Source organism: Helicoverpa zea, chromosome 30 (genome assembly GCF_022581195.2).
Source record: "Helicoverpa zea isolate HzStark_Cry1AcR chromosome 30, ilHelZeax1.1, whole genome shotgun sequence".
In the NCBI taxonomy this organism is placed as follows: domain Eukaryota; kingdom Metazoa; phylum Arthropoda; class Insecta; order Lepidoptera; family Noctuidae; genus Helicoverpa; species Helicoverpa zea.
In genome coordinates, this window is record NC_061481.1 from 1686301 (window position 1) to 1712003 (window position 25703).

Consider the following 25703-nt stretch of genomic DNA (forward strand, 5'->3'; position numbering starts at 1 on the left):
ATAACTATATCGATTTATATCCAAAGTAACTGGCGACTGCCTCGTCGGTCTAGTGGTCGCAAGCGCGACTGCTCTGCACGAGGTCTCGGGTTCAATTACCGAGTCGGTCCTGCTTGTGATCTCTCTTCGCTGGTGTCGGATTGTCGTCCCATCGCGCTATGAGAGTGCAGGAATAGTGAGTGCACCTGTGTCCAAGCAAATGTGCCTGCACTATAATATGTCCTGCGGAGCTGACTGATCTCCTTGTATGAGAAATAAACTGTATAAGAAAGACAGCATTTAGATACGACCGAGAGCAAAGAGATAAAATTATTAAACAAATTATCATGTACCTACGCTAAAGTTGAATAACCTCAAAATTAAATAAAACTGAGCCAATGTCAAGTTTACTATAAGATACCACAGAGTTTTATTATAATTAAATAATCTTCAGAAGCCGAAAATCGATCTCAGTGGCGTGCACTTGGAGAGGCCTATGTCCAGCAGTGGACTGCGATAGGCTGATGATGATGATGAAAATAATAATCATCATCTGCTTAGCTGTTTCCCTACTATGTTGGTGTCGACTTTCAGTCTAAACAGATGGATTTGAGCACCACTATGCCACAAGGAGCAACTACCTAACTGACCTCCTCAACCCAGTTACCCGGGCAACACAATACCCCTTGGTAAGACTGGTTATCAGACTTTCTGGTTTCTGACTACCCGTAACGACTGCCGAGGCTGAATCATTCATAATTTTTTTATATTTTTGATGAAAGATCCAAAGTAGTTTCTTGCAAGGTACAGTCAACTTCAGGTCAGTGGTAACAGTTTTATAAGAAAATCGTACTTATTACTATTGAGTTCAGGTGCATGAGAGTTACCACTGATGTGCAGTCTACTGTACAAGGGTCAATCAAAGATGGACTTTGATAACTGTAGGTAGCCTGACTGTAGTTTTGGTATATATTAAAATTTGGCGGTATTTACTACTGTAAACTGGAAAAAGCCTGCCACTGAAATAAATACAGAATCTACGTAATATTGAAAGTAGCAAACAAAGCGACGTTATATGTTAAATACTTATTTACAATTAAAATAAACTCGTACGATACATTCACAGACCCAATACTTTAAAACAAAAATAATTTCAAGCTAACATTTCCTTGAAAATATTAAAATGCAAAAATAACTACGCTATGCGAATTATTATCTCCCGAGCCTTTTCCCAACTATTTTGGGGTCGGCTTCCAGTCTAACCGGATGCAGCTGAGTACCAGTGTGCCACAAGGAGCCGAAGGAGCGACTCCCTATCCTACCTCCTCAACCCAGTTACCCCGGCAACCCAATACCTCTTGGTAAAACTGGTTGTTGGACTCTGGCTTCTGACTACCCGTAACGACTGCCAAAGATGTTCAATGACAGCAGCCTATCAAATAAATTGGTAAAGAAAAATAGTCAACACACAAACATTTGCATTTCAAATTCACATAAAAAATAAGAAAAAAGAACGCGCAATGCCAAAAATAAAAAAAAAACTTCGCCGACAGCCAACGCATATACATATAAAAAAATATCGCTTTCCAAAGTTGAAACCTTTTTTGTGACAACTGTACTTTGACCCTAATGACTTTTTGACGTCATTTTGACGTCCATTGGCCATTTATGTCATTCGATTTAAAAACTTCACAAATATAAACAGAAATGGTTTGAAAAATATTTAAAGGTACGTTTTAAAGCTAGTTTAATATGACCGCATGTGCCGGGACTGTTGATACTGTTACAGCCTTTTTATCGTCCCACTGCTGGGCTGCGGCCTCCTCTCACACGGAGAAGGATTGAGCATTAATCACCACGCTTGCTCAATGCTGGTTGGTGATTTCAGACTATATAGTCCAGGTTTCCTCAAGATGTTTTCCTTCACCTTTTTGTCAGCCATTGGTGTCCAAGATATACTTAGAAAGTACACCCGGGTGGGCCGGGACTGCATGAAAACAATTGATATCTGAGGGCGACTGCACGTGCTGCTGCCGCTTCGATCCAAAACGGTTTCATGTAATAACATACAAACCAGTAGTGCAGCTGCGACCGACTTCATGCAGTCAAAGCGTACCTCAAATATGTCCATTTTAAAAACAATACGTAATTTGCAGTAATATGGATCAAGAAACTTAAAAGTTACGAATAAACTGGAGGCTATGTTTGACGTAAAAACGAATCGTGTGACATAACATACTCCATCCTTCTCTAATGTACTTTGTGTGAAAGGGACATCCTCTGATACTTTGACATAAATTGTACGAATCTAATGTCAAAAAAATCAATCTCTAATCGAAAGACAACAAGATGGATCGGTTATTGAAATCCGGAATAGATCAAGCTTGAGATTAAGAACTTACCTCCTGAGTCAGTTCATCCCCAGTATGATGGCCTTCATCAGGCTCAATCTTCACGTCCACTCCATCACTGGAAGCTTCCATATCACTGACACCACTCGAACTAGCTGTAAAACTGGTACTGGCCCGTTCTCTCTTCACATTAAGAACCAATTCCTCTTCGAACATCGGAGCTAGTTCGTACACTTCAGAATCTAATGGAGTATTCTCCATTAAGTATTGCTCCAAGTTTTCTTGCTGCTGTTTAACATCCAGGTACTCTAAATCATTCTTCAATTCTTTGGCTTCATCAATCTCCCCAAACTCTTGGAGATCCGCCATGTTTTGTTGAAATACTGAATTGGTATCTCCCAAATCCATTTCATTCTTAGGATTGAAATACGGCATGAAATCTATAGCATTATCGCTGTAAAGATCATCATCTTCTTCTTGCTTTACTCGGACTTCATAGTCCGGTTCTTCTTGCTTAATCTGCATTTCTGAAGGGTGTACTAGTAGCTCGTTGACGTCAAAAGACCGTGATGCTATTTCAGCGAAAATGTCTTCCTGAGTTCTGTTATGACCTGGTGATAGAGTGACGATTGCATCTGGGTGTTCCTGCACCTCATTCTGAGTCGTTTCTTCTTCTTCATCGGAAACTTTGACTTCTTGAGCTACATTCTCGTCAGCGGAGACAGAGTCCTGGTCAGCATTTTCAGCGACCGTCGCCGCAGCGAGCGCGGGCGCTACTGTGTCCGTAGCTACATTATTTACTAAATATGTATGAAGTATTGGAGCTCTGTTGTTCCATATCCGGTCATTATATTCTAAATCTGAATTACCATATCGACCGAGGGAGTTTAGTTCTTCGAATAATTGTCTTTCGTAGTTAATTAGGATGTTGTCTAGCGACTTTGGGTGGACGAATCTTGGTCTTATGAGCGTTCTTGCTTCTTGTTCTAGAGACCAGTCGGATCCGTTGGATATGTGGAGCCCAGCTAACATCTGCTGGGTCTCCCGTTCTAAGTAATCATTGGGGTCCACCTTGAGAAGGCTAAGGACCAAGGCCAGCCGAAGCAACTCATCTCCATACAGCTTCTTCAGCGAAATCATTGTAGTAACTTAAAATTGAGCACAGATGAGATCAGATATTTTTGAAATTTAATTAATTATTTAACCGCTATATAGTCCTAAAGTTATTAATAAAATTTCTCGTCTTCTTCCTTCTCCTTTCCGTCATTTTGACAGCTGTCACTTGTCAATACTGTCTGTTAGTGTTGAAGACATTTTTAGGAAACACATTTTCACTGGGTTTTTTGACAAGTTCTATTTGTATCACTGGTTTGTCCAAATCACTGATGTTAATTTATCTGTAACCACAATCACAGTTCGCTGTAGCAGTCTTTGTGTATTTTGGTATACTAGAAAAATAGACATGGCGAATGAAAAATAGTAATTAGTCCGTCTTTTAGATAAACATAAAATAATGAACACGTATTTTTACTACTAATTAATTTTGTGTCACTTTTAGGTAGGTACAAATTTTACATACGCGACGTCACAAGGCACCCCCAAGTCTAATGCCCTATATCTTAGTAAATATTTAGTTTAGTTAAAATAAAATCTACGTGTCCAATATTTTTTGCTAACCTAAAAGACGGACTAATTAGAATCACTATTTTTTTACCCTGTCGTCACGCCTATTATCACACGAAAACTATTTTGATACTTTTACTCTATATGTATAGGCTAGGCAGTAGAGTTTTTATTCAGTCAACTAACAGTGCAAATAACCTCTGTACTCTAACTTTAAATGTCGTAATTGCTTATGTAAATAAGGTTGATACTTAAGTTTTGTCATGTTGGTAGCATGTATTGTTTTTAATGACGCACGTGGCGAGTGAAATATTGTACAAGTTAAACCAAGTTCATCGACAATTAAATTATATAAACGTCAGTTTTCTTAAAACAAATGTTTACTATTTTGACACGCTTATATTAGCTTCACTTGTAACTATGTATGTAAGAAAATCTTGGAATCTTAATTTGACCCACTTCCCGGTTCCCACTTCGATTAGGATGAAATTTTGCACACGCTCCGAGTTCTGATGACAATACATGACTAGATAAGAAACGTTACAAAAAGCGAGTTATTTAATTTTTTGAACTACTTTTCAAACAGTTGTTTTAAGAAGAACCGATGTTTATGTTGTCGGTGAACTTGGGCCATATTTGTAGAAATTATACATTTAGGTACACGATAGATTTTTTTACGGGAAAAAAATGTGTTTTCTCGTTGGTTCGCTAGCATAGACACGCTCGCAACTACTCGCAACTACGCTTCGCACCTACCCGAATCTGTCAAATTTTACCAATCGAACATTAATAGATTGAGGTAGGTTGATGGGCTGTCTGTATCGTCAAGAATCTACCTCATATACTTGTATTAAACGAATAATTAAGGGAAAAAGAAATATTTTATTTCAAATTCTATTGCCGAAAGTCAATCTCTGAAATTACAAATCAACGGATAGAATATATGTAGATAGGTTATATAAATCCCCCGTTTGTCATTCAATCTATCTACGTCTCTCATGTTAAGCATTCGATCTATCTACGTATCTTGTCTTAATCACATTAATTTCTAACATTCAAAATTGGTTCACAAATTCAACTTTGCTAAAATAAAAACTTTCTAGAAACAAAACTACAGCTAGCCATAGATAGCCAATAACGGAATTAAAAAAAAAAACACTTTCAGTTTACAGACGCTTCCAAATTTAACATTCAAATGTCGAATTGTATTCGTAATTTGAATTTTGACAGTTACGTCGATGTCAAATGTCAGCATGTAAATCGTTGGGTTAAAGACTTTTTGGTTAACAAATATGTAAAGACGATTTAGAATTTTGCCCAAAATCACGTGATTATGGCAGTAAATTATTCTGAATATTTGAAAACTAGCTGTTTCGCTCGCGTCCCGTGGGAACTACTGCCCGTACCGGGATAAAATATAGCCTATGTCACTCGGGAAGAGTGTAGCGCCCCAACAGTGAAAGAATTACAAATCGGTTGAGTATTTTCGGAGCATTTATAGTACAAACAAAAAATGATTATATTAGTATAGAAGATACCTTGAAGACAGCTTACCCCATTAAAAAATAAGCATTACCACATACATAATATTCTCAACTTCTTAAAAGAATAAAATTAACCTTACAACTGACACACAGGCCATTATCAACTTTATTACTATGTACATAAGATATATTATCGCGTGTTTTAATTTCAAGATTACGAAAGACAGTTAAAACCGTTTGTATAATGTTTTTAGAGGTAACTGACCTCTTTTATATGTTTTTTTTTTTACTTGAAAATGAGGTTTTTCACACTTTTAGTTGGTATAAACGAAAAACTACTCGTTTAGTTTATAGTGCCTACCACAGCATCTTATGTAAAGTCAGTTTTCAAGGGATGATTTTTGTAATTTTGCACCAGTCTAACCAAGGGCTATTGAGTTGCCCGGGTAACTGGGTTGACGAGATCAGATAGGCAGTCGCTCCTTGTAAAACACTGGTACTCAGCTGCATCCGGTTAGACTGGACGCCGACCCCAACATGTTGGGAAAAGGCTCAGAAAATGATGATGATATCAGGCCAGACCATATGGTCGGAAATTTTGACGTTCATTCTATAAGGCTCATATAAAATACAAGTCCTTACTTCTTATGGGAACTTGCCTTTATAAAAGTTGTGAAAGAATTCTGATGTGGGTAGATGTGGAACGTTAAGCAAAAGATGAAAAGACAAAGGAATATATACGATTTGATTTTCGAAAACATAACATTTTTTGAACTTCGAATACCTAAACTAACTCCATATTCATATTATATTTTTTAAATTTAGAATAAATACATTGTAGGTTACAACAAAAAAGTTTGCAACATAATTCGACGTTTTGAATTTAGAATACGCAGAAAGAAAACTCTGGCAAAACAAACACGGCATTGTTTTCAATTGAAACGATATTACGCCACAATCTATACTAAAATTAATAGAAGAAAAACATGTTTTTGTTTGTAATGGATAAACTCAAAATGTGAAAAATTCTTTCACTGTTGGAAAGCTACACTTCCCGAGTAACATAGGCTATATTTTATCCCGGTACGGACAGAAGCTCCCACGGGACGCGGGTGAAAACGGCTAGTTAATAGAATACTTGTTATACATATACTCTACCAACTAACTTAATCCAACGAGAAAAAACACTTATTTTCCATCACAAACCAAAACCATGAAAATTTTTCACAAAAAAAAAAGACACTGCCACCATTAAATAAAATATATACCAAAACGCACTACCAACATAACACTCCAAATAGAAAAAAAATAAACGTCAAAAAATTCCCGCTAAATAACTTGAAAATTCGAACGTTTTCAATTCCTTTGTTTACGTTTGAAAATAGAATGTGGAACGAGCGCGCGCTCACGACGGCGCTCGGGCGAACACTGGCAGGCACGTTCAACAATGTGAATCATGGCGACTAATATCTTATTTTTCCCTGAAATTTCATGTGTATAATCGTTAAATTTACCTTTGAACAATGAGGTGGTCTCCTAAAGTCAGTTTCCTTTATTTACTAATCTTTTTAACACGCAAGAATGATAAGTTTGTATGTCATGGTCTCTCAGTCTGTTTTCTTTAGTTATCTTTTGTTACAGACACGAACAAAAAGTTTGTATACCTTTTTCAAAACATAGAATCTCTTTGGTAAATATTACGCGTAGAAAACCATAGTCTAGATTTTTATTTGATTTAGTAGGTTCATTTATCTGCCTAGCCTTTTCCCAACTATTTTGGGGTAGGCTTCCAGTCTAACCGCATGCAGCTGAGTACCAGTGTGCCACAAGGAGCGACTGCCCATCTGATCTCTTCAACCCAGTTACCCGGGCAACCCAATACCTCTTAGTAAGACTGTCTTCTGACTACCCGTAACGACTGCCAAAGATGTTCAAATGACAGCCGGGATCTACAAACACGCTTAAATTTTAACCGATTAAAAAAAAAGAGATTGTCAATTTGTCGGAATGTTTTATTATTGATACTGACAACTTCATTGCTCCAATCATGAATATTATTAGTTTTGATAAGATATACGAGTATTTTATATTACAAACTGAAACCTTTGAAACAATAGATTATAAATTGTTATCTAATAATGACTAGAAGACATTGACATTAAATACGAATATACCTACTTACGTGAATTTATTTAAGAGGTCATTTTTAACTATCGGTTTCGTTCGGTGTCACCCGTGTCACGAGAGAACTACTACCCGCTTCGGGATAAAATATAGCCTACTAGCTTTTGCCCGCAACTTCGTTCGCGTGGAATAGTGACTACCAGCAGATTTTTGATTTGACCAATAGATGGCGCTATATGTCCGGAATAATTTTATTTTTATTTTTTTTTTGTAATAAAAACTATCCTATGTCCTTTCTCAAGTTTCAAACTATGTCTGTACCAAATTTCACACAAATCGGTTCAGTAGTTTAGGCGTGAAGAAAAGACAGACAGACAGACAGAAAGACAGACAGACAGACAGAGTTACTTTCGCATTTATAATATTAGTTTGGATCTTACTCGGGAAGAATGTAGCTTTCCAACAGTGAAAGAATTTTACAAATCGGTTCTACAGTTTCGGAGCTTTTAGGGTGCAAAGAAAAACATGTTTGCTCTTACATGTGTGGTGCATACGGTTAAAAATATACCAAGGAGCGTTAAACTCATACTACCTTAAATAACTGAAGGTTAAAAATAACTACAAAGATACAGTGATTGAGTTTATATAACTGGATTTGTTCATACATGGTTAGAGTGAGTCAACTCAAGACGCGGCCATTTTGGGAAATCAATCGCTCGCGTTAGAACCATTCGGCCAGCTGTTGCGATTATGGACGTTTACCTATCAAGAAACAACATCTGCCTAGCCTTTTCCCAAGTATGTTGGGGTCGGCTTCCAGTCTCACAGGATGCAGCTGAGTACCAGTGTTTTACAAGCGACTGCTGATCTGACCTCCTCAACCCAGTTACCCGAGATAAACCATACCCCTATGTAAGACTGGTTGTCAAACTTACTGGCTTCTGACTGCCCGTAACGACAACTGGGACCTACAGTTTATCGTGCCATCCGAAACAAGGTCAAAAAAAATCACTACCAATACTTGACTTGCAGCTAGGCTATCCCCGAGTAACGTATGCTATATTTTATCCCGGTACGGGCATTAGTTTCCACGGGACGCGGATGAAATCACAGGAAAACAGCTAAAATGACGTTTCGCGTTTAGTTAATAAAAACAATCTTCAAGTCTAGAACTAAAAGTAGGAAATTGAAACACAGCCAAAGGTGGATCTTTAGATTCAAAACAACGTAACTGCGATGTAATATTACTATCAATATTGAAATGCGTAGTAATTTGTAACTAACTCAGGAACACGTGTATCTTGAAACAAAGATAGATAATCGCTTTCATGCATTTATACTTCGCGCCAATCAAGACATCATAGTTCTTTATTTTAGCCGCGGCAATTACAATACAGGAATGAATTTTAAGCAGTGCACAAAAAAAAACTGGTGGTCCAGAATGATTAACAGAACATATCTGCATCATCAGTAAAAAAAAAATTTCATTCTTTTGTCCGCCCTAAAATCAGCAAAACATGGATATTAACTATTCTTACGCGCGGCGAGCAGAGCTCGCGTCAGTGAACCGGTTTCGCGTTGCCGCCGTGCCTACTACGACGACTGTGACCGTACAATCGGTTACAAAATAAACATCTTTCGATATCAATAACTATCCTTTTTTGTACTAAAACACAACAAAATAAAAATATACGTATCTATAAAACTTATTTAACTATAAGTTGACAAAGGACAATGCCAGGGTCTGGGCTCAAAGTATGCCCAGCAGTGGGAGTAGTTCCAGCTGGTTCCATAGTGCACTCTGAACACGAAATCAAAATATTTTTGAAATCGGTCCCAGAGGTCCCGAAAAAAACCGGTTCAAATGTTCTCCATAGATAGTCACTTAACAAAGCCTGAGCCATTTGCCCAGTAGTGAAAGTGGTCGAAATAGGTTCTTTACTGCACTGTTAACACGAAATCCAAATATTTTGGAAATCGGTCCTAGAGGTCCCGAGAAAAACCGGTTCTAATGTTAAACTTGAACAGTCACTTTATGAAGCCCGAGCCATGTGCCCAGAAGTGGGAATGGTTAGGATAGGTTCTTTACTTCACTGTTAACACGAAATCTAAATATTTTGGAAATCGGTCCCAGAGGTCCCGAGAAAAACCGGTTCTTATGTTAAACTTGAACAGTCACTTTATAAACCCCAAGCCATTTGCCCAGTAGTGGGAATGGTTAGAATAGGGTCTTTACTTCACTGTTAGCACGAAATCCAAATATTTTGGAAATCGGTTCCAGAGGTCCCGAGAAAAACTGGTTCTAATGTCAAACTTGAACAGTCACTTTATAAAGCCCAAGCCATTTGCCCAGTAGTGGGAATGGTTAGAATAGGTTCTTTTCTTCACTGTTAATACGAAATCCAAATGTTTTGGAAATCAGTTCTAAGTTCGTGTAGCGTCATGCAATTAATATCCGTAATGGCAATGGAAAAATCTTATCAAGACGAATAAAATAAGTTCGAACACGAGGTAGTAAATAGATACCGTTGAGGAGTTCCCCCGTCTCACTGTCATCTCCATCGTCGGGTCAGGTCTTTACCTCCACTGTTTTGTGGTGTCGGAGACATATTCCCGAATGACAAGTTTTTATTTGTTCTGTGCTTACAATTTCCGAGAGTTCCCTATTGTTTTAAGGTTTCTATCACCGGACCCTGGACCGAATAACAAAGGAAGCATTTGGAAAGTAAATCCTTTCAAACAATAAAATGATTGTTTGAATCGGTTGGTAAACGACGGAGTTATGCACGTACTTACGTAAAAAGAATTCAAACAAACTGAGAAACTCCTCCATTTTTTGAAGTCGGTAAAAAAAAATTCTCGTTCAATACCTCGTATTTGTCGATTAATATTATAATGCATTTCAATTAAGGTAATAAAAGTGGAATCGTTAAGAGTTCGTATGCATATTTTTCGTAATATTGAATAAGAGTCAAACCAGTTTTTCTCAGGACTCCTGGGATAGATTTCGAAATATTTCGGTCTGGGACCTATTATACGCCTATGGAACATAATACACTATGCAGTTACTGTGGGCAACTCTTGAGCCCAACTTCCATACAAAGAATAGCATTGTCCTTTGCGCACTGGATAAAATTCATTCCTGTATAATATAGCATGTTATCTGGGTAGTAGTGACGCTTTCCAACAGTGAAAGTTGCACATTTGCCCTACCCCATCAAATCACTCTTTCACTCTAAGGTTGGCTGGAAGAGAACCCAACACTGGGTTAAGCTCGCCATTGTACATTATCTCTCTGTATTCAGTGTGTCTCTCTGTATTTATGTGTGCAATAAAGAATAATAAAGAATTTTTCAAATCGGTTCGTTAGTTTCTTCTTCTGCGCTAAAACCAGTGAGCCAATTTTAAATACATTTTGTAAACCGACAGTCTAGCTAGAGCTGAGAGCCTGAAAAGGACGTTGGGTACATTTAATCCGCGCAAGGGAAATAGCTCCCTTCGGACGCGGTTGGAACCGCAAGGAACAGCTGGTAAGATCATAATCAAATCATATTTGTTTCATTAAAAAAACACGCAAATAAAAGACCAAAATAAAACTTATTCAAGACGTTTTGAACTTGACCCCGCGCAAAACCATAAAGAAATCATAACATCACATGCACAGAATATAAAAACGCGCCAAAAATAGTTGAGTAAAAAGTATGCATTGAACTCTTAGATCATTCAGCCAAACGGAGACGGAATTGCCGTATCTCTCTCTGTTAAGGATACGAGACAGCATGTTATTCTCATACACATGGTGTTTGTCAATTTTGCTGTGAGTTTGTCAAGTGAGCTATCACTATACCCTGTACATAAATTTTTAACACGTTTTTTAGGTATACGTCAAACTATGTAATGGAATCTAAGGTAACTAATTGAGCGTCACGAAAATTGGTAACTGCAAGTAGTTCTAATGACAATACAATAATATGGTACTGTCGAACTGATCTGATGATGGAGCCGGAAGATATGAACTGGAACTTCCTGATGAAACATCACATCATAGTTGTGTTTCTTAAAAAAGTATTGTAATGACTTTTACGAGCATTTATGCTTAATAGTGTAATTTTCTACTGTTTTTTAAACTATCATAGACGTACTTTCTCATAGAAATTTGTGCTCACGGCGTTTCCAGTTATTTAGCCACTCTTCGCCTGAACTCGCACAACCTGCTTTTGTTCCAAACGTCATTGAAATGACAGAAAGGCCATTTCCCCGTCGTGGCGAGGATCCAAACTTGGACCAGTGTATCATGAACACGGAGTAAGGAAAAGCGGAGAGATGCTATGGTGCAGGTAGGTCAGACGCCTTCTAGGTCAAATACATACGGTGGGCATGACCAAAACGACCAGAAAAGAGTTCTAACGAGGCGTTTGGGTTCTTTGAGATATCTGTCAACGATTTTTGGTGTTACAAAAAATTGTCAGGTCTAAAAAAAGCGTATAAGGGCGGAGACAGTGGGCCAAGGCCTGCCGGAGCTGCAGAATTGTTCGCGCGAGTTACCGCGGCGCTGGCACATAAAGGGCTTAAGAAGGAACATGGTGGGTTTTAGTCAGTAAGAGTTTGACACCCCTCACGCTGCTAACCCATAGTGGGTGAGGTTATTTGGTGATCTTCCATAAAAAAGACGGAGACAGTAACATTCCTCGTCCCCCGAACACCCGCATGTTGTCGCGCTACTTTCTTAGAAGATTTTACTATACTTCCCAAGGGGTATTGGGTTGCCCGGGTAACTGGGTTGAGGAGGTCAGATAGGCAGTCGCTCCTTGTGGCACACTGGTACTCAGCTGCATTCGGTTAGACTGGAAGCCGACCCCAACATAGTTGGGAAAAGGCTCGGTGGATGATGATGATGACTTTCTTAGGAGACTTTCCGTTATGGCACCTCCGCTAGTCATTTTGTTTTTCAGTGTTTCATGAAGGATTTATGAATAATATTAAAATGGAAAGGAAGGTCAAGGCAAGTTGGTGATTCTATGCTGTTTTCGCGGTAAACACACATATTTAGTTCTGAGTAGATGTTTATCGTATTTTTGCTCGCATTTTGGGCCAATTTTCATTACAGTTACAGCCTTTTTATCGTCCCACTGCTGGGCACAGGCCTCCTCTCACAGGGAGAAGGATTGAGCATTAATCACCACGCTTGCTCAATGCGGGTTGGTGATTTCAGACTATATAGTCCAGGTTTCCTCAAGATGTTTTCCTTCACCTTTTTATCAGCCATTGGTGTATAAGATATACTTAGAAAGTACATACAAACTTAGAAAAGTTGCATTGGTACTTGCCTGACCTGGATTCGAACCCGCGCCCTCACACTCGAGAGGTTGGTTCTTTGCCCACTAGGCCACCACGACTTTTTTTTTTCAATTTTCATTGCTTTCGTATTAAAATTAATCTATATGTTGACTCCCATTTCATTCAACAGTTCTCTGCAAGTAACTCTCGGTTTATTTCGGTCATAAGCTTTATCATATAAATTGCCTTTCAATCTCTAATCGCAAAACAACTCTAGATAGATAGATCGGTTATAGAAACTGCAGTTAGCCACTGTACAACTGTCAAAATATACGTATAATCTAAGAATAAAAAATTACCTACTAAAAGTTAAAACAAAGACTCTTCAATGCGGAAAATGTAAGATAAACAAGTTTGTTTTCTATTGTTCTACGACAATTATAAGTTTACCTTCAATAGTAGTAAATAGATCAGTCATAATCCTTGCATCTATCTATACTAAATATAATAAAGAGGAAATATTTTTTGTTTGCTTGTAAAAGGCTTCGAAACTACAGATCCGATTGAAAAATTCACTCTTCACTCTTCCCGAGTAACATAGGCTATATTTTATCCCGGTACGAGCAGTAGTTCCCACGGAACGTGAGTAAAACCGCGGGAAATCCGCTGGCTAATTATACTGTATCCCTGCATCTGCCTAGCCTTTTCCCAACTATGTTGGAGTCGGCTTCCAGTCTAACCGCTTGCAGCTGAGTACCAGTGTGCCACAAGGAGCGACTGCCTATCTGAACTCCTCAACCCAGTTACCCGGGCAATTTTACCTAAGTCATCCTCATCCTCCGAGCATTTTTCTCAACTACATATGTTGGGGTCGGCTTCCAATTTTACCTACGTGCCTAATCAATATATAATTATACTTTATCTATCTAATGCACCATAGATCTTGTTACCTTATCTATGAATCAGTCCTTACATAAAATCTCTATACTAGTACTATATAATGTAGGTAGAACTAAATGCGTCTTGTCAACTAGTGGACACGTGCTTGTGGGTCAAGGACATGCGCGCGCGCAACGCGGGCGAATTCAGCGCATCTGCGTTTATTTGTAGTAGTCTTGTCTTTCTCCTTTGTATTTATTTAGAGAAAATTTTGGGCCTATCTGACCTCCACAACCCGGTTACCCGCTCAACCCAACACCCCTTGGTAAGACTTACTGGCTTCTGACTACCCATAACGACTGCCAAGAATGTTCAATGACAGTCGGAACCTACAGTTTAACATCCCCTCCAAATAACGGTCATTGGTATCCAAAATATACGTAGAAAGTACATACGAACTTAGAAAAGTTGCATTGGCAGGCACTTGCCAGACCTGGGGCCCGATTCTCCTAATTTTACTTAAGCGACCTTCGATTGACGTTCGACTCGATTCGACTGAGATCCAATCCCGACTCGATTACTATTGAAGCGTATGTGGCATTCCGCTATTTTTTCTTTGAAATAAACGTTTTTATTCTTTTCTGTCATTCAATAATGAATCATTTTGTCTGCAAATGTTTTACGATTGCAAAATGATTGCACGGCAAACTACCGTATAGACCAAAATTACCAAAATAGCATACCAATCGCACACCAATCAAATGTCAATCGAATACGATTGGTCTTTTATTAGTAGCAGAATGCCCGATATGGTTAAAACTGCTATTACGAGCGTATTGCGATTCGATTACTATTCGATTTTGACATTATTAACTTAGGAGAATCGGGCCCCTGGAATCAAAGACGCACGCTCATACTTGAGAGATTGGTTCTCTACCCACTAAACCACGAATTCCACTAAGTCACCACGACTTTGTCATCTATTTAATGTTTTTTTACGTTATAATACGTGTAATATTTTTGCCACACACAACTTAAATGCGGACTAATTAGAATCACTACTTTTATCCCTATGGTCACGTCTATTGCGACTATTCAGATCTTTGATTTTGCTGACCCCATAGTCGCTGGCATAAGGGACAGGATCCGCGTACGAAGTCGCGGGCAGAAGCTAGTCTATACTAATATTAATAGGCAGAAGAGTCTGTTATTTTGCTTGAACGGTGGTCTAATCTCAGGAAGTACTGGGTCGATTTGAAAATCACTTTCAGTGTTAGATAGCCTATTTAACAAAGAAACCTTTAGGCTACTTTTTGTACGGATGAACGGAATAGTTGTCACACTTAATAGCCTATATCGAAGAAGCCTACGGGCCTCAATAAATGGGCTATGTAATATTGAAAGTATTTTTTCAAAATAAGACCCGTAACTCGAAAATTAGAGCCTCCAAAAGCAAACGTGCTCTTCACCTGTATAATATGTAAGTATTAGGTATTAGGTTTATCAAAAAAATCGAATCGAATCGCATTTTTATTGCGTCTGCGCTTACAATTGCACCGAATGACATCATCATTTGATTAAGAACAAACGAGACTAAGCTGCTTGATTGCAAATGTTATGACGTCATAAGGTCATCGAACATTGTAAACGATGTATTTGATGCTCAGCTGTTCCATATTAGGTCCTAAATTTTGATAAGTTGCAGGATTATTTAGGCGTTTTGTCTTTGTATGACTCGGCGGCGACCATTACTGAACTTCCGAGCTTACACAAACAATATGCATTGCATTAACGCACACAAAGGGCTCCTGAAGAAACATGGTGGGTTTGAGACAGCAAAAGTCTGACAGGCAGTATGTAGCAAACAGTGACTTTCATGCGAATATTTCTAAAATATGAAAAAATGTCCGCAAAACTGCAACCGCCGTGCGTGAACTCATGCTAGCTGTGGACTCGTTCGCGACATAGCGGTATTTTGGTGGACCATAAGGAAAGATACAAAGATCCCGACGAATTGAGAACCTCCTCCTTTTTGGGAAGTCAGTTGAAACGATTGACACACACGACCATTTCAATGAAACAAGTCGACATTAATGTAATAACGACATGGTGTTCTTAGTCAGCGACATGAAAACAAACAAAGAACATTGAAATAACCAGATTAAACTGGAAATACATTAAAACAAGATTATTAAGGGGAATGAGTAATTAACCTCGTAAATTCTGAGGAAGCAATAGATAAATAATATTATAAGATAATTATATAAATAGAGAATTTTCAGTAGCTGAAATAGTTTTTGACAGATGTTTAAGTTACAGCACTGACCTCTATGGTTTACAGGCATAGATAATTAATGGCGCGACCACATGTATTTTGATCATATGGAGTAAACTAATTATATTCTATTATATTCTTCAAAGAAACACTATTTATTTAATATATATTTAAACACAATTTATTTAACACATATTCGCATAATCACCCGTTGGACGCCATAACGTTAGTTTCGGCTGTCGCTGAAAATCAGCGCTGGGACTTTGTCTCGCACGGGGTCGCAGCATCATGCTGAGCGAGGGCCGTATTGCGTGGTTGTGACGCATACTACCCCCTCATGTTTGTTTTCTTTCTATTTTAGCCCTTTTTTGTTTTATTTATTATATTGATTGTTTATGTAGGTACTTATGTATGCGTCCTCAATTACGTAATTAAATGTATTTTCTTTCTTTCTTCTTTCTATAATATCTCAGATATTATAGATTACCTCTATGGCTGTCATAACTGTCAATGTCACTTGAAATAGTTTATCCTGGTTTTTCCGCGCCAATGGAACTGTCAAAATGACTTAGTATGTCAAAGAAAGGAAGATTCATGGCCAGTTTCACTGGTTACTGTTAAAGTATCTGATAGCCTATCAGGAACTTATTCGACAGATAAATCATAACTTGGTTTCACAGGTTTCGGATAGCTATATCTGGCAGAAATTATATGCAGCATTATTTGGGAGATAGCATTAACTATTGGACAACTAACTGACAATTTACTGGTATAAACAGTGAAACCGAACTTCGGTATTTTTGGAAGACTTGATTTCTTTTGCAAACATAATTCATTGGTGCGTTTTGTTTACGAAAATCGTAGCTAAGTTTATCTAAAAGTTTAGCCGAAAAGAGAAAATACTTTAAGTATATTTAATAGGAATCCTAATTAATTCCTAACATGAACTTTGCTCAGAACAAAGTCCAAAAATATGTAAAACCACCATCAATTTCGGCTACCAACGCAAGATTTTCCCTCAAATTAAATACACAATATCAAATAATTCAGCCTTTTTCCCAAATTAAATACATAATATCAAGTACTTCAGCCATCTTAGTTTCAACAACAGCCTATCCAAAAACTACGTTCAACCAAGCGTAGAAAATCATCGCGGAAAAGTCACAATTCCCGCCAAATTTTACGTCACTGCGCTGTTTTTTTTCGCCTTCGACCGCCAAAGAGTTCAAGGTTACACGCCTAGCCGAAAGACGAATAAATATTAGCTAGCTGTGATTTGTAAACTGGTTTTTCTTTTCACGTGATTTTATTGAATATTAAGAACTCCTTGCGTGGTTCTTGAATCTATTATCATTTGTTTACTTGTTATGGGCACTACTTCGTGCACCCAGATAAAGACAAGAACATATAAGATAGGTATAGGGTCGGCTTCCAGTCTAACCAGATGCAGCTGACTACCAGTGTGCCACATGGAGCGACTGCCTATCTGGCCTCCTCAACACAGTTACCCGGGCAACCCAATACGCCTTGGTAAGACTGGTTGTAATACTTCCTGGCTTCTGACTACCCGTAACGACTGCCAAAGATGTTCAAATGACAGCCGGGACCTACAGTTTAACGTGCCCTCCAAAACACAGATGTTGGTGTCAAAGATGTTCAAATGACAGCATATGGATTTACAATTATGTAGTTGCTTGATATTCGAACGTTGGTTAAATGGGGTTATCGCATTCTTATAAATAGCTGTCAATTTGCATCGAAACCAATTCGAATGCATTTTAAGTCACTGTCTTCAATAAATAACAATTAGAAAATGTAAGTTTAATTCCACTAATGTTATAAAAGTGAAATTTTGGATATATGGATGTCTGTTCCTTATCATCATCTGCCTAGCCTTTTCCCAACTATGTTGGGGTCGGCTTCCAGTCTAACCGGATGCAGCTGAGTACCAGTGTGCCACAAGGAGCGACTGCCTATCTAACCTCTTCATGCCCAATAACCCTGGCTGCTAGGCAACTTTTATCCACGTGCGGGAAGCAATTCTCTCATGCTACGAGCGAAAACCATGGGCCTTGCTTGTATATATTCCAACATCCACATGCAAAGAAGAAAATATACAAAGACGTATTATTTGACAGTGACAGCAAAAATGGCGCCAAAATTTGACGTGTGCGTAATACTTTCACAATTCTCTATGGGTCTACGATTATGCGTAACGCTTTCTACTATAATGGCGAACTTTCTAATTTTCGCAAGGGCACTAAGTATAAGTGGATTAAGTGTATATCCAGATTTGGCAAAATGAGGTTTTGCTATGGATTGCATAATGGTTGCTGGGGAGTTTGTTCCACCACTTCTTCCCAGCAAAAACATATAGGAAGTGGTGAAGGGTGGGCTTTTTGGGGGCTGTCTTATGTTAGTTCCTGACGTTCAAATTCTGTTTTGCAGCCTAATTTGAATAAATGACTTTTGATTTTGGTATTTTATTTCTTGTTAAGCGGTAACAAAATTACATCATCTGTGAAAATTTCAAATGTCTCACTATCACGGTTAATGAGATACAGCCAGGTAATACACAGATGGACCACAGTCTTAATAGGATCCCGTTTTGACCCTTTTACCTACCAATAACCATCCGTAAACAAAACGATTCGTTACTTTTTCAAGGAACTGAGCATCTATTTGATAATAAGCTAAAGCTGGCAATAGTCTTATGAAATAGTTTCGTGGAAAAGCTACCAAGAAAGCACATTTGGTAAACAGCCAACTTTCAGATTTCCTGTTTTATTTTATTTATTACTTGAGGAAGGTCGTAGAAATATGGTCTTATAACATGATGGTTAATTTTTTAACCGACCTCCCAAAAAGGAGGAAGTTCTTAATAAGGATGCTTATAAAGATTTTTTTTTAAAGAAATTCGAAAAAATATTTTTTCCGGTCTAAAGTCAACGGTTTGCGAAAACTCATGCGCATTATTTAAAGAGAGTAGACCTGCGAAAAATAAACAATACGGTAGTTGACAACGAGTCAAATTCAATACTTTTGTTGAATTGTCAAAAACGGTAACTTTCTATGCAATTTGTATGATATGCGTATTTGTCACAGATTGTTCACATCTGGCTGTAAGTACTCATTTTGGTTATAAAGAAATTATTTCGAGAAGCCAAATGGATAGGTATAATAAAGGATTTAATTTTCACCTAGTCAACTATCCAATAGAATTCATGTTTCACGTGTTGGCCAAACCGTTGGGGCCAACATTGGTTCCAACATAAGCTGGTATACCAACATCGTAGTAAGGTTCTTAGAAGGTGAATATGTCCGGGCGAAATTGTTTAACATTTAAACTGTCTATTTGTTTTACTTGTTAGTTTTATAGTACAGTTTGGATTTGCTTTGAGAAAAACAGGTTAAAATGCAGATATTTTTTGGCATCTTATGGTGTGAATCGGGAGGAACACGTGGCTAAGTGAACAGTGCGTCATACCTAACTTTAAATCCGTGGTTAGGTGACCATCTTGTCATGACGAGGTACGTTAAATTGGTAGGTCCCGGCTGTCATTTGAATATCTTTGGCAGTCGTTACGGGTAGTTAAAAGCCAGAAAGCCTGTCCACCATTCTTACCAAGGTATTGGGTTGGCCGGGTAACTGGATTGAGAACATAATTTAGGTAAGGAGGCACTAGTACTCAGCTACATCCGATGACACTAGAAGCCGACCCCAACATAGTTGGGAAAAGGCTTTGCAGATGTTACGCCATACAAGTTAACAAACTCCTAATGTTATTTTCGCTACAATTTCCTATGAAAACTAACAACAAACCGAGGGTTAAATATATTTATAAAACATATGGGTGCACTCAGCGACAACCTCGTGCCAAATGCCGCGACTGAGGACACCGAGTACCCGTGTAAGGAGTATCAATGCTACGACAACTTGTCTATGGTGCGTTAGTGCAGCTGTTCCCAAATGGGGTTCCGCGGAACCCTGTGGTTCCGTGACAAGCCCTCAGGGGTTCCGTGGAAGATTTCCAAATGGTAAATCGTTTCACTTTTGACAATATTTAATTATTGTTAATTTTCAATTAAATTGTTTTAAATATTGCATTCCAAAATTCCATTTAGGCACCATGTAGGTGGGTACCACTCGAGAGTGTAAGTACGAGTTCGCGACAAGTGGCGGGGGAAGGCCACGGCAGCAGATAATTTAATTCCATTTTTTACAAATTGTAGATAAACTTAATACCTCCAGGTCTTCGGCAATCGGCAAAAGTAGGTAGCGAGTCGGCCAAAAATCACCGCATTTTTTGGGCTTATTTCATCGCCAGGATTATACGTTTTCATACATTTGACAGGACGTGAAATGACACGGCATACGAGTATTTCTAGTGGCTATTTTTACCACGAATCAAAGTGTGACATTATTTCCAATTTTTGCACCTCCGCGAATCCGAAAATTTCGCGCTCGCTTCGCTCGCGACTCCATGTTACGTGTGATCCTTTTATGTTCGTTTAATTGCTCAAGTATCCAACACCGAAAAAATTTCGCGCTCTTCCGTCGAGGATTCCTTTGATGTTTATTTTTTATTCCTCTGGTTCAGAAAAACCAATAGCGCTTTCTTCGCTAGCTACTCATTCATTTGCATTTACTTTTTTGTGTGGATATTGTACTTTTTGAGACCTTATTAATTTACAGTGGTTTTGTTTATTTTGTGTAGGTACTTAAACTAAAAAAAATTCGCGCTCGCTTCGCTCACGATACCGGCTGCCACAGGGTGCTTGGAGCTTCTTCTTTTAGTTAAAAAAATCTCGCTCGCTCCTGTACAAACCCAATCTATTTCTTTTTGCGTTTACTTTGTCAGTCTTTAAACTGAAAATTATTCACATAGTACACAAAGTCAAGGGCGGCTAAATTGTTTTCTGGCCCGTGTGGCAGATAGCCATGCTACGCCCGAGTATAATGAAAATGTCTCTAACCATATAACCATTTGGTGCGCTACCACGCGCCACGAGCTGTACCTAAGTGTATATACGTCTGTAGTTTACTTCTTAAGCTAAGGTTCCGCCGAAAAATGGTGAGACGAAAAGGGTTCCGGAGCCTAAAGAATTCGGGAACCGCTGCGTTAGTGTCTATTTATGGTGAAAACTATTTGTTTTCGAAGTATGGAGGGAAGAAAAAGAGTTATGGCCTTACTACAAAAACTTTAACCACTGTTTTACACTTGTCTAAAAAAAATGTGGCTCCAAAATGAACCATATGTCAACGTCATAATTTGACATTTTTTTAGACAAGTCTTAAACTGACGTTAAAAAGTTTTTGTGGTAAGACGGTTATTGTTAAATTGATAGATTTTTAGATCATTGACTGATTTCAGAAAAGGAAGTTCTCAGTTTGATTTGTAAGTGATTGTGATTATTTTGATGCGGTTTTAGCATAGTATTTTTCAGATTGACGACAAGATTTTAGGTAAACTTTATGTATTACTAGCTTCCGCCAGCGGCTTCGCCCGCGTGGTGTGTTGATAAAAAGTAGCCTATGTGTTAATCCAGGGTATCACCTATCTACATACCAAATTTCAATCAAATCGGTCCAGCCGTTTTTGCGTGATTGAATAACAAACATACATCCATACATTCTCACAAACTTTCACATTTATAATATAAGTAGGAAGTAGGATTGAAGTCGGTTTAATTTTTTTGTAAAAAGTTTTTATTTGTTGTAATATGTTCAAATAACAGCCGGGACAATTTAACGTGCCTTCCGAAACAAGGCAGAACTCGTCATGACAAAAATCACCCATTTATCGTCAGTTGCTGAAAGTTAAAGCTCTATTGCTGAATCTGTCTTTGCCAACAAGATAAAAAATGTTTGCAATAGATTTAAAGAAGCTTTATTTCTAATGGATCTTTCAGCTCCTGACTTTTAACCTTATGATCGATTGAAGTTTAGTGCGTCTGTTCAAGTTAATTGGCAAGATCCATGTTCATCAATGGACGTTCCATGGCTGAAATGATGACTAAAAGTAGCTAATACGGAAGATTTTGGCTGCTGGCATTACTCCCTTTGTCTTCTAAGAGCCGTGGATCAAAACATTCCTGTAATTTAATTCTGTCCTTTCTTTATATTTACGAAAGGTCACACACAAGGTGACGTCCCATTTTCCCCGACATTATAATTAATCTCGCGATACACTTTATATGTACAGGAGTACGTAATAATGTAATTGTTTTCATAAGTGAAACGGATTTTGGCAGAGTTTTCGCATATTTGTCGCGATTTTTAATTATAGCAAATATTGTCGACTGGTATTTATTTTATACTTTTACGTGCAAACTTTTTCCGTTTCCAAAAAAAAAAAAGAAATTGGAACATTGGTTGACAGCTGTCAGCTGTCAAAATTTGGCGCGAAAGATCATATTTTTATTCACGACTAGCCGTTTTTCCGCGGTTTTCCCCTGTTCCGTGGGAACTACTGCCCGTACCGAGATAAAATATATCCTATGTTAATGTTACCCGGGAAGAGTGTAGGTTTCCAACAGTGAAACAATTTTTCAAGTTTATTCTATGATGCTAGGTCAAAATCGGCAAGCTAAAACGAATCGATCCTTTTTATAGAAACCGAACATACATTGGTAAACAATTCGTTGTATGTAGTTGTAATATAAAATGACAAACCAGATAGTCATGGATATTAAAATATTGATATGTTTTTTCGGCACGTGTTCATGAAATATGAATGATTGATGGCCACGTGGCGTCATTTTGTTTTGTTCAGGAATGAAAAGCGAACGATTTACCTATTCGTCAGTTGAATGACGCAAATATGCATGTCTTATATTTTTGGTTGATGAGTAAAACATCTCCAGATGCGTATCAAAGAAAGATTGTCTTCCAAAACTTTGAGAAAACTGGTCGAATATAAATATTATGTAGTTTTGCTAATTGAAAATTAAACCGTGCTGATGGACATAGAAACCAGCTATCAACGGTTCAGGGGTTCCTAAACGTTAAAGATAAACCCTATATACAATGATGACAAATCAACTCTTCCAATATAAGATTTTTTTTTAAAGAAATGTTAATACTGTTAGCCCCAAATTTTGGGTACCAAGGCCTGCCGTGGCTGCGGGATTGTTCGAAAGAGTTACCGCGGCCCTGGTGCATAAAAGGCCTACGACTGAACACGACGACCCCTTGATTCCACGGGATCAAGTTTGAGAATCCCTGTCCATATTAGAAAACCTATCTACTGATTTAGGCGTCTCATAACTAAAACAAACATGCCTTACAAACATTCGTCACAATCCCTCTTGGCTAAAAAGAAAATAGACAAGACACAACGCCAAGATAATCACTCATATCATGAGCCACTGCAATAAAATTGCAGTTTAAACTAATTTCCCAAAACAGAACATTTAAAGGTCGCCATTAAATGCAGAGCCGGCATTCCTCTCTTCCTGTGTGCTAATTTTATCTCGTCTCTCTCCTTGAAAGGATATTTTCATCTCAAGTCTGGGAATGGGGCAAAGGAAATAATAAAGACTGTGAAACATGCTTGGTTAATGGCGGATTGCTATAAGCTATCTGTTGATGGTGACTAGAGATAGCGGTTTGATATTACTTGTATGGTGTTAATGTCAACACAGCTAATGTCACAATTCTGTCTCTAAAGAAATTAAGACAAGGATATGGTATTGAAATCCGCTGTTATTGGATAGGTATCATCCTTACTGTTATTATAAAATGCGAAAGTTACTCTGACCAGCTGTCACACCAAAACTATTGGACCAATTTAAATCTAAAGGGCTCAGATAGTCTAGAACCTAAGAAGAATCATTTTGCCGGGTGCGACAAGCAGTACCTTTTGGACCCTTTTGTGACCCCAAGAACACCAGATCAATGAATATCAGTATACCAAACCTCATTCAAATCGAATTTGAGGCGTGAAAGAATGACAGACATAGTTACCCTTTATAACATTAGTAAGGATTAGACATCAGCTTATAGTACGGTAGACCGCACGACTGTACCACGGAATCTCGAAGTTCAAAATGCCGAAGTACTGATGCCATAAAGTACACAAGATCGATGCACGTGACTTAGAATGTACGCTACATCGAAGTACTGAATTGCGAATGTTCATGATACCGATGTACGGAATATCGAAAGTTTGTTATAGCGAAGTACGTGATTGCGATTGTTCTGAATCCCGATGTACGGAATATCGAAAGTTTGTGACACCGAAGTACCTAATATCGAAGGGTTTAAAATCACGGTATCTGCGGTAATTGGTAATATCAACCGGAAATGCTTTAAATATCGTATTTTGATCAATTTCCAGTAAAAAATGCATTGCTTTAATGTACTTGTGTTAAATCTACGAGATCTTATGTTGTTATTCCACGACTTTGTTTTCGATTTCTGCCGTGGTTCACATTTATTCATCATTATTTGCCGAGCCTTTCCCAACAACCACCCACCCACCTAACATTGTATTGAGGTCTGCATTATATATTATATACACTTTTTGTTTTCAGCATTGTATTGGGGCCAGGGGCGCATCAATGTTTTACAAGGAGCGACAACATAAGATCTCGTAGACCGACCCCAACATTGTTGTTGGGGAAAGGCTAGGCTCAATATAATGCAGACCTCAATACCTACAATGTTCGTCGTGATCGTACAATGATCGTCCTCGTAGATTTAACACAAGTACATTAAAGCAATGCATTTTTTACTGGAAATTGATCAAAATACGATATTTAAAGCATTTCCGGTTGATATTACCAATTACCGCAGATACCGTGATTTTAAACCCTTCGATATTAGGTACTTCGGTGTCACAAACTTTCGATATTCCGTACATCGGGATTCAGAACAATCGCAATCACGTACTTCGCTATAACAAACTTTCGATATTCCGTACATCGGTATCATGAACATTCGCAATTCAGTACTTCGATGTAGCGTACATTCTAAGTCACGTGCATCGATCTTGTGTACTTTATGGCTTCAGTACTTCGGCATTTTGAACTTCGAGATTCCGTGATACAGTCGTAACTGTCGTACACCTTAACTCAATACTAATAAGTACGATTTTCCTATAAAACTGTTACCACTGACCTGAAGTTGACTGTACCTACGATGAGCCTGAACAATCTTCCTCCTCCCATATAAGGATCGCATCACCATCTCTTTGTCTGAGGCTGAGGGCATCAACTCACGCCTACATTGACTCGAAGTTTAATGATGCACGTGGGTTCAAAGAATATGCGTCGAAATAAACAATTTAACGACTTTTTTATAATAATGATTTATGAAGAGCATGTTCTTGAGAGACCCTTTTCGTCATTCCTGTTTATTTTGAGAGTGCATTCGTTTGTAAATATTCTAGAAAGATCTTTGGGGATTTTTATCGGCTTCTGCCATTTTTCGAAAGCGGAATAACTTTGACTTTGGGTCAAGTAATATTCTTTTTCATCATCAGCCGAGCCGGCTTCCAGCCTAACCGGATACAATTGAGTACCTTTGCGCCACATGGAGCGACTGCCTATCTGACCTATCGACCCAGTTACCAGGGCAACACGATGCCCCTTGGTAAGACTGTTTCTTAGGGTTTCTGACTTCTGATTACCGGTAGCGGCTGGCAAAGATGTTGTTGTTTTTATTTGTTTGCAAAATCAAAAGTTAAAATCAAAATTCGTTTATTC

The 25703-nt window shown here is 38.2% G+C and overlaps 1 protein-coding gene across 10 annotated transcripts in view; it reads right to left on the minus strand.

Moving 5' to 3' along the window:
• Window positions 1-25703, minus strand: part of LOC124644436 (segmentation protein cap'n'collar-like) — a 176371-nt gene that overhangs the window by 103856 nt on the left and 46812 nt on the right. For 6 of the 10 annotated variants that reach the window (XM_047183783.1, XM_047183781.1, XM_047183782.1 and 3 more), the window contains exon 2: window positions 2382-3727. The exons of 3 other annotated variants lie outside the window; for them this stretch is intronic. In XM_047183783.1, coding sequence (XP_047039739.1) covers window positions 2382-3470 — 1089 coding nt within the window. In that variant the 5' untranslated portion in view covers window positions 3471-3727. Of the gene's footprint in view, window positions 1-2381; window positions 3779-6789; window positions 6844-25703 lie in introns of those variants that run through there. One more of the 10 variants, XM_047183780.1, reaches the window with a different exon arrangement.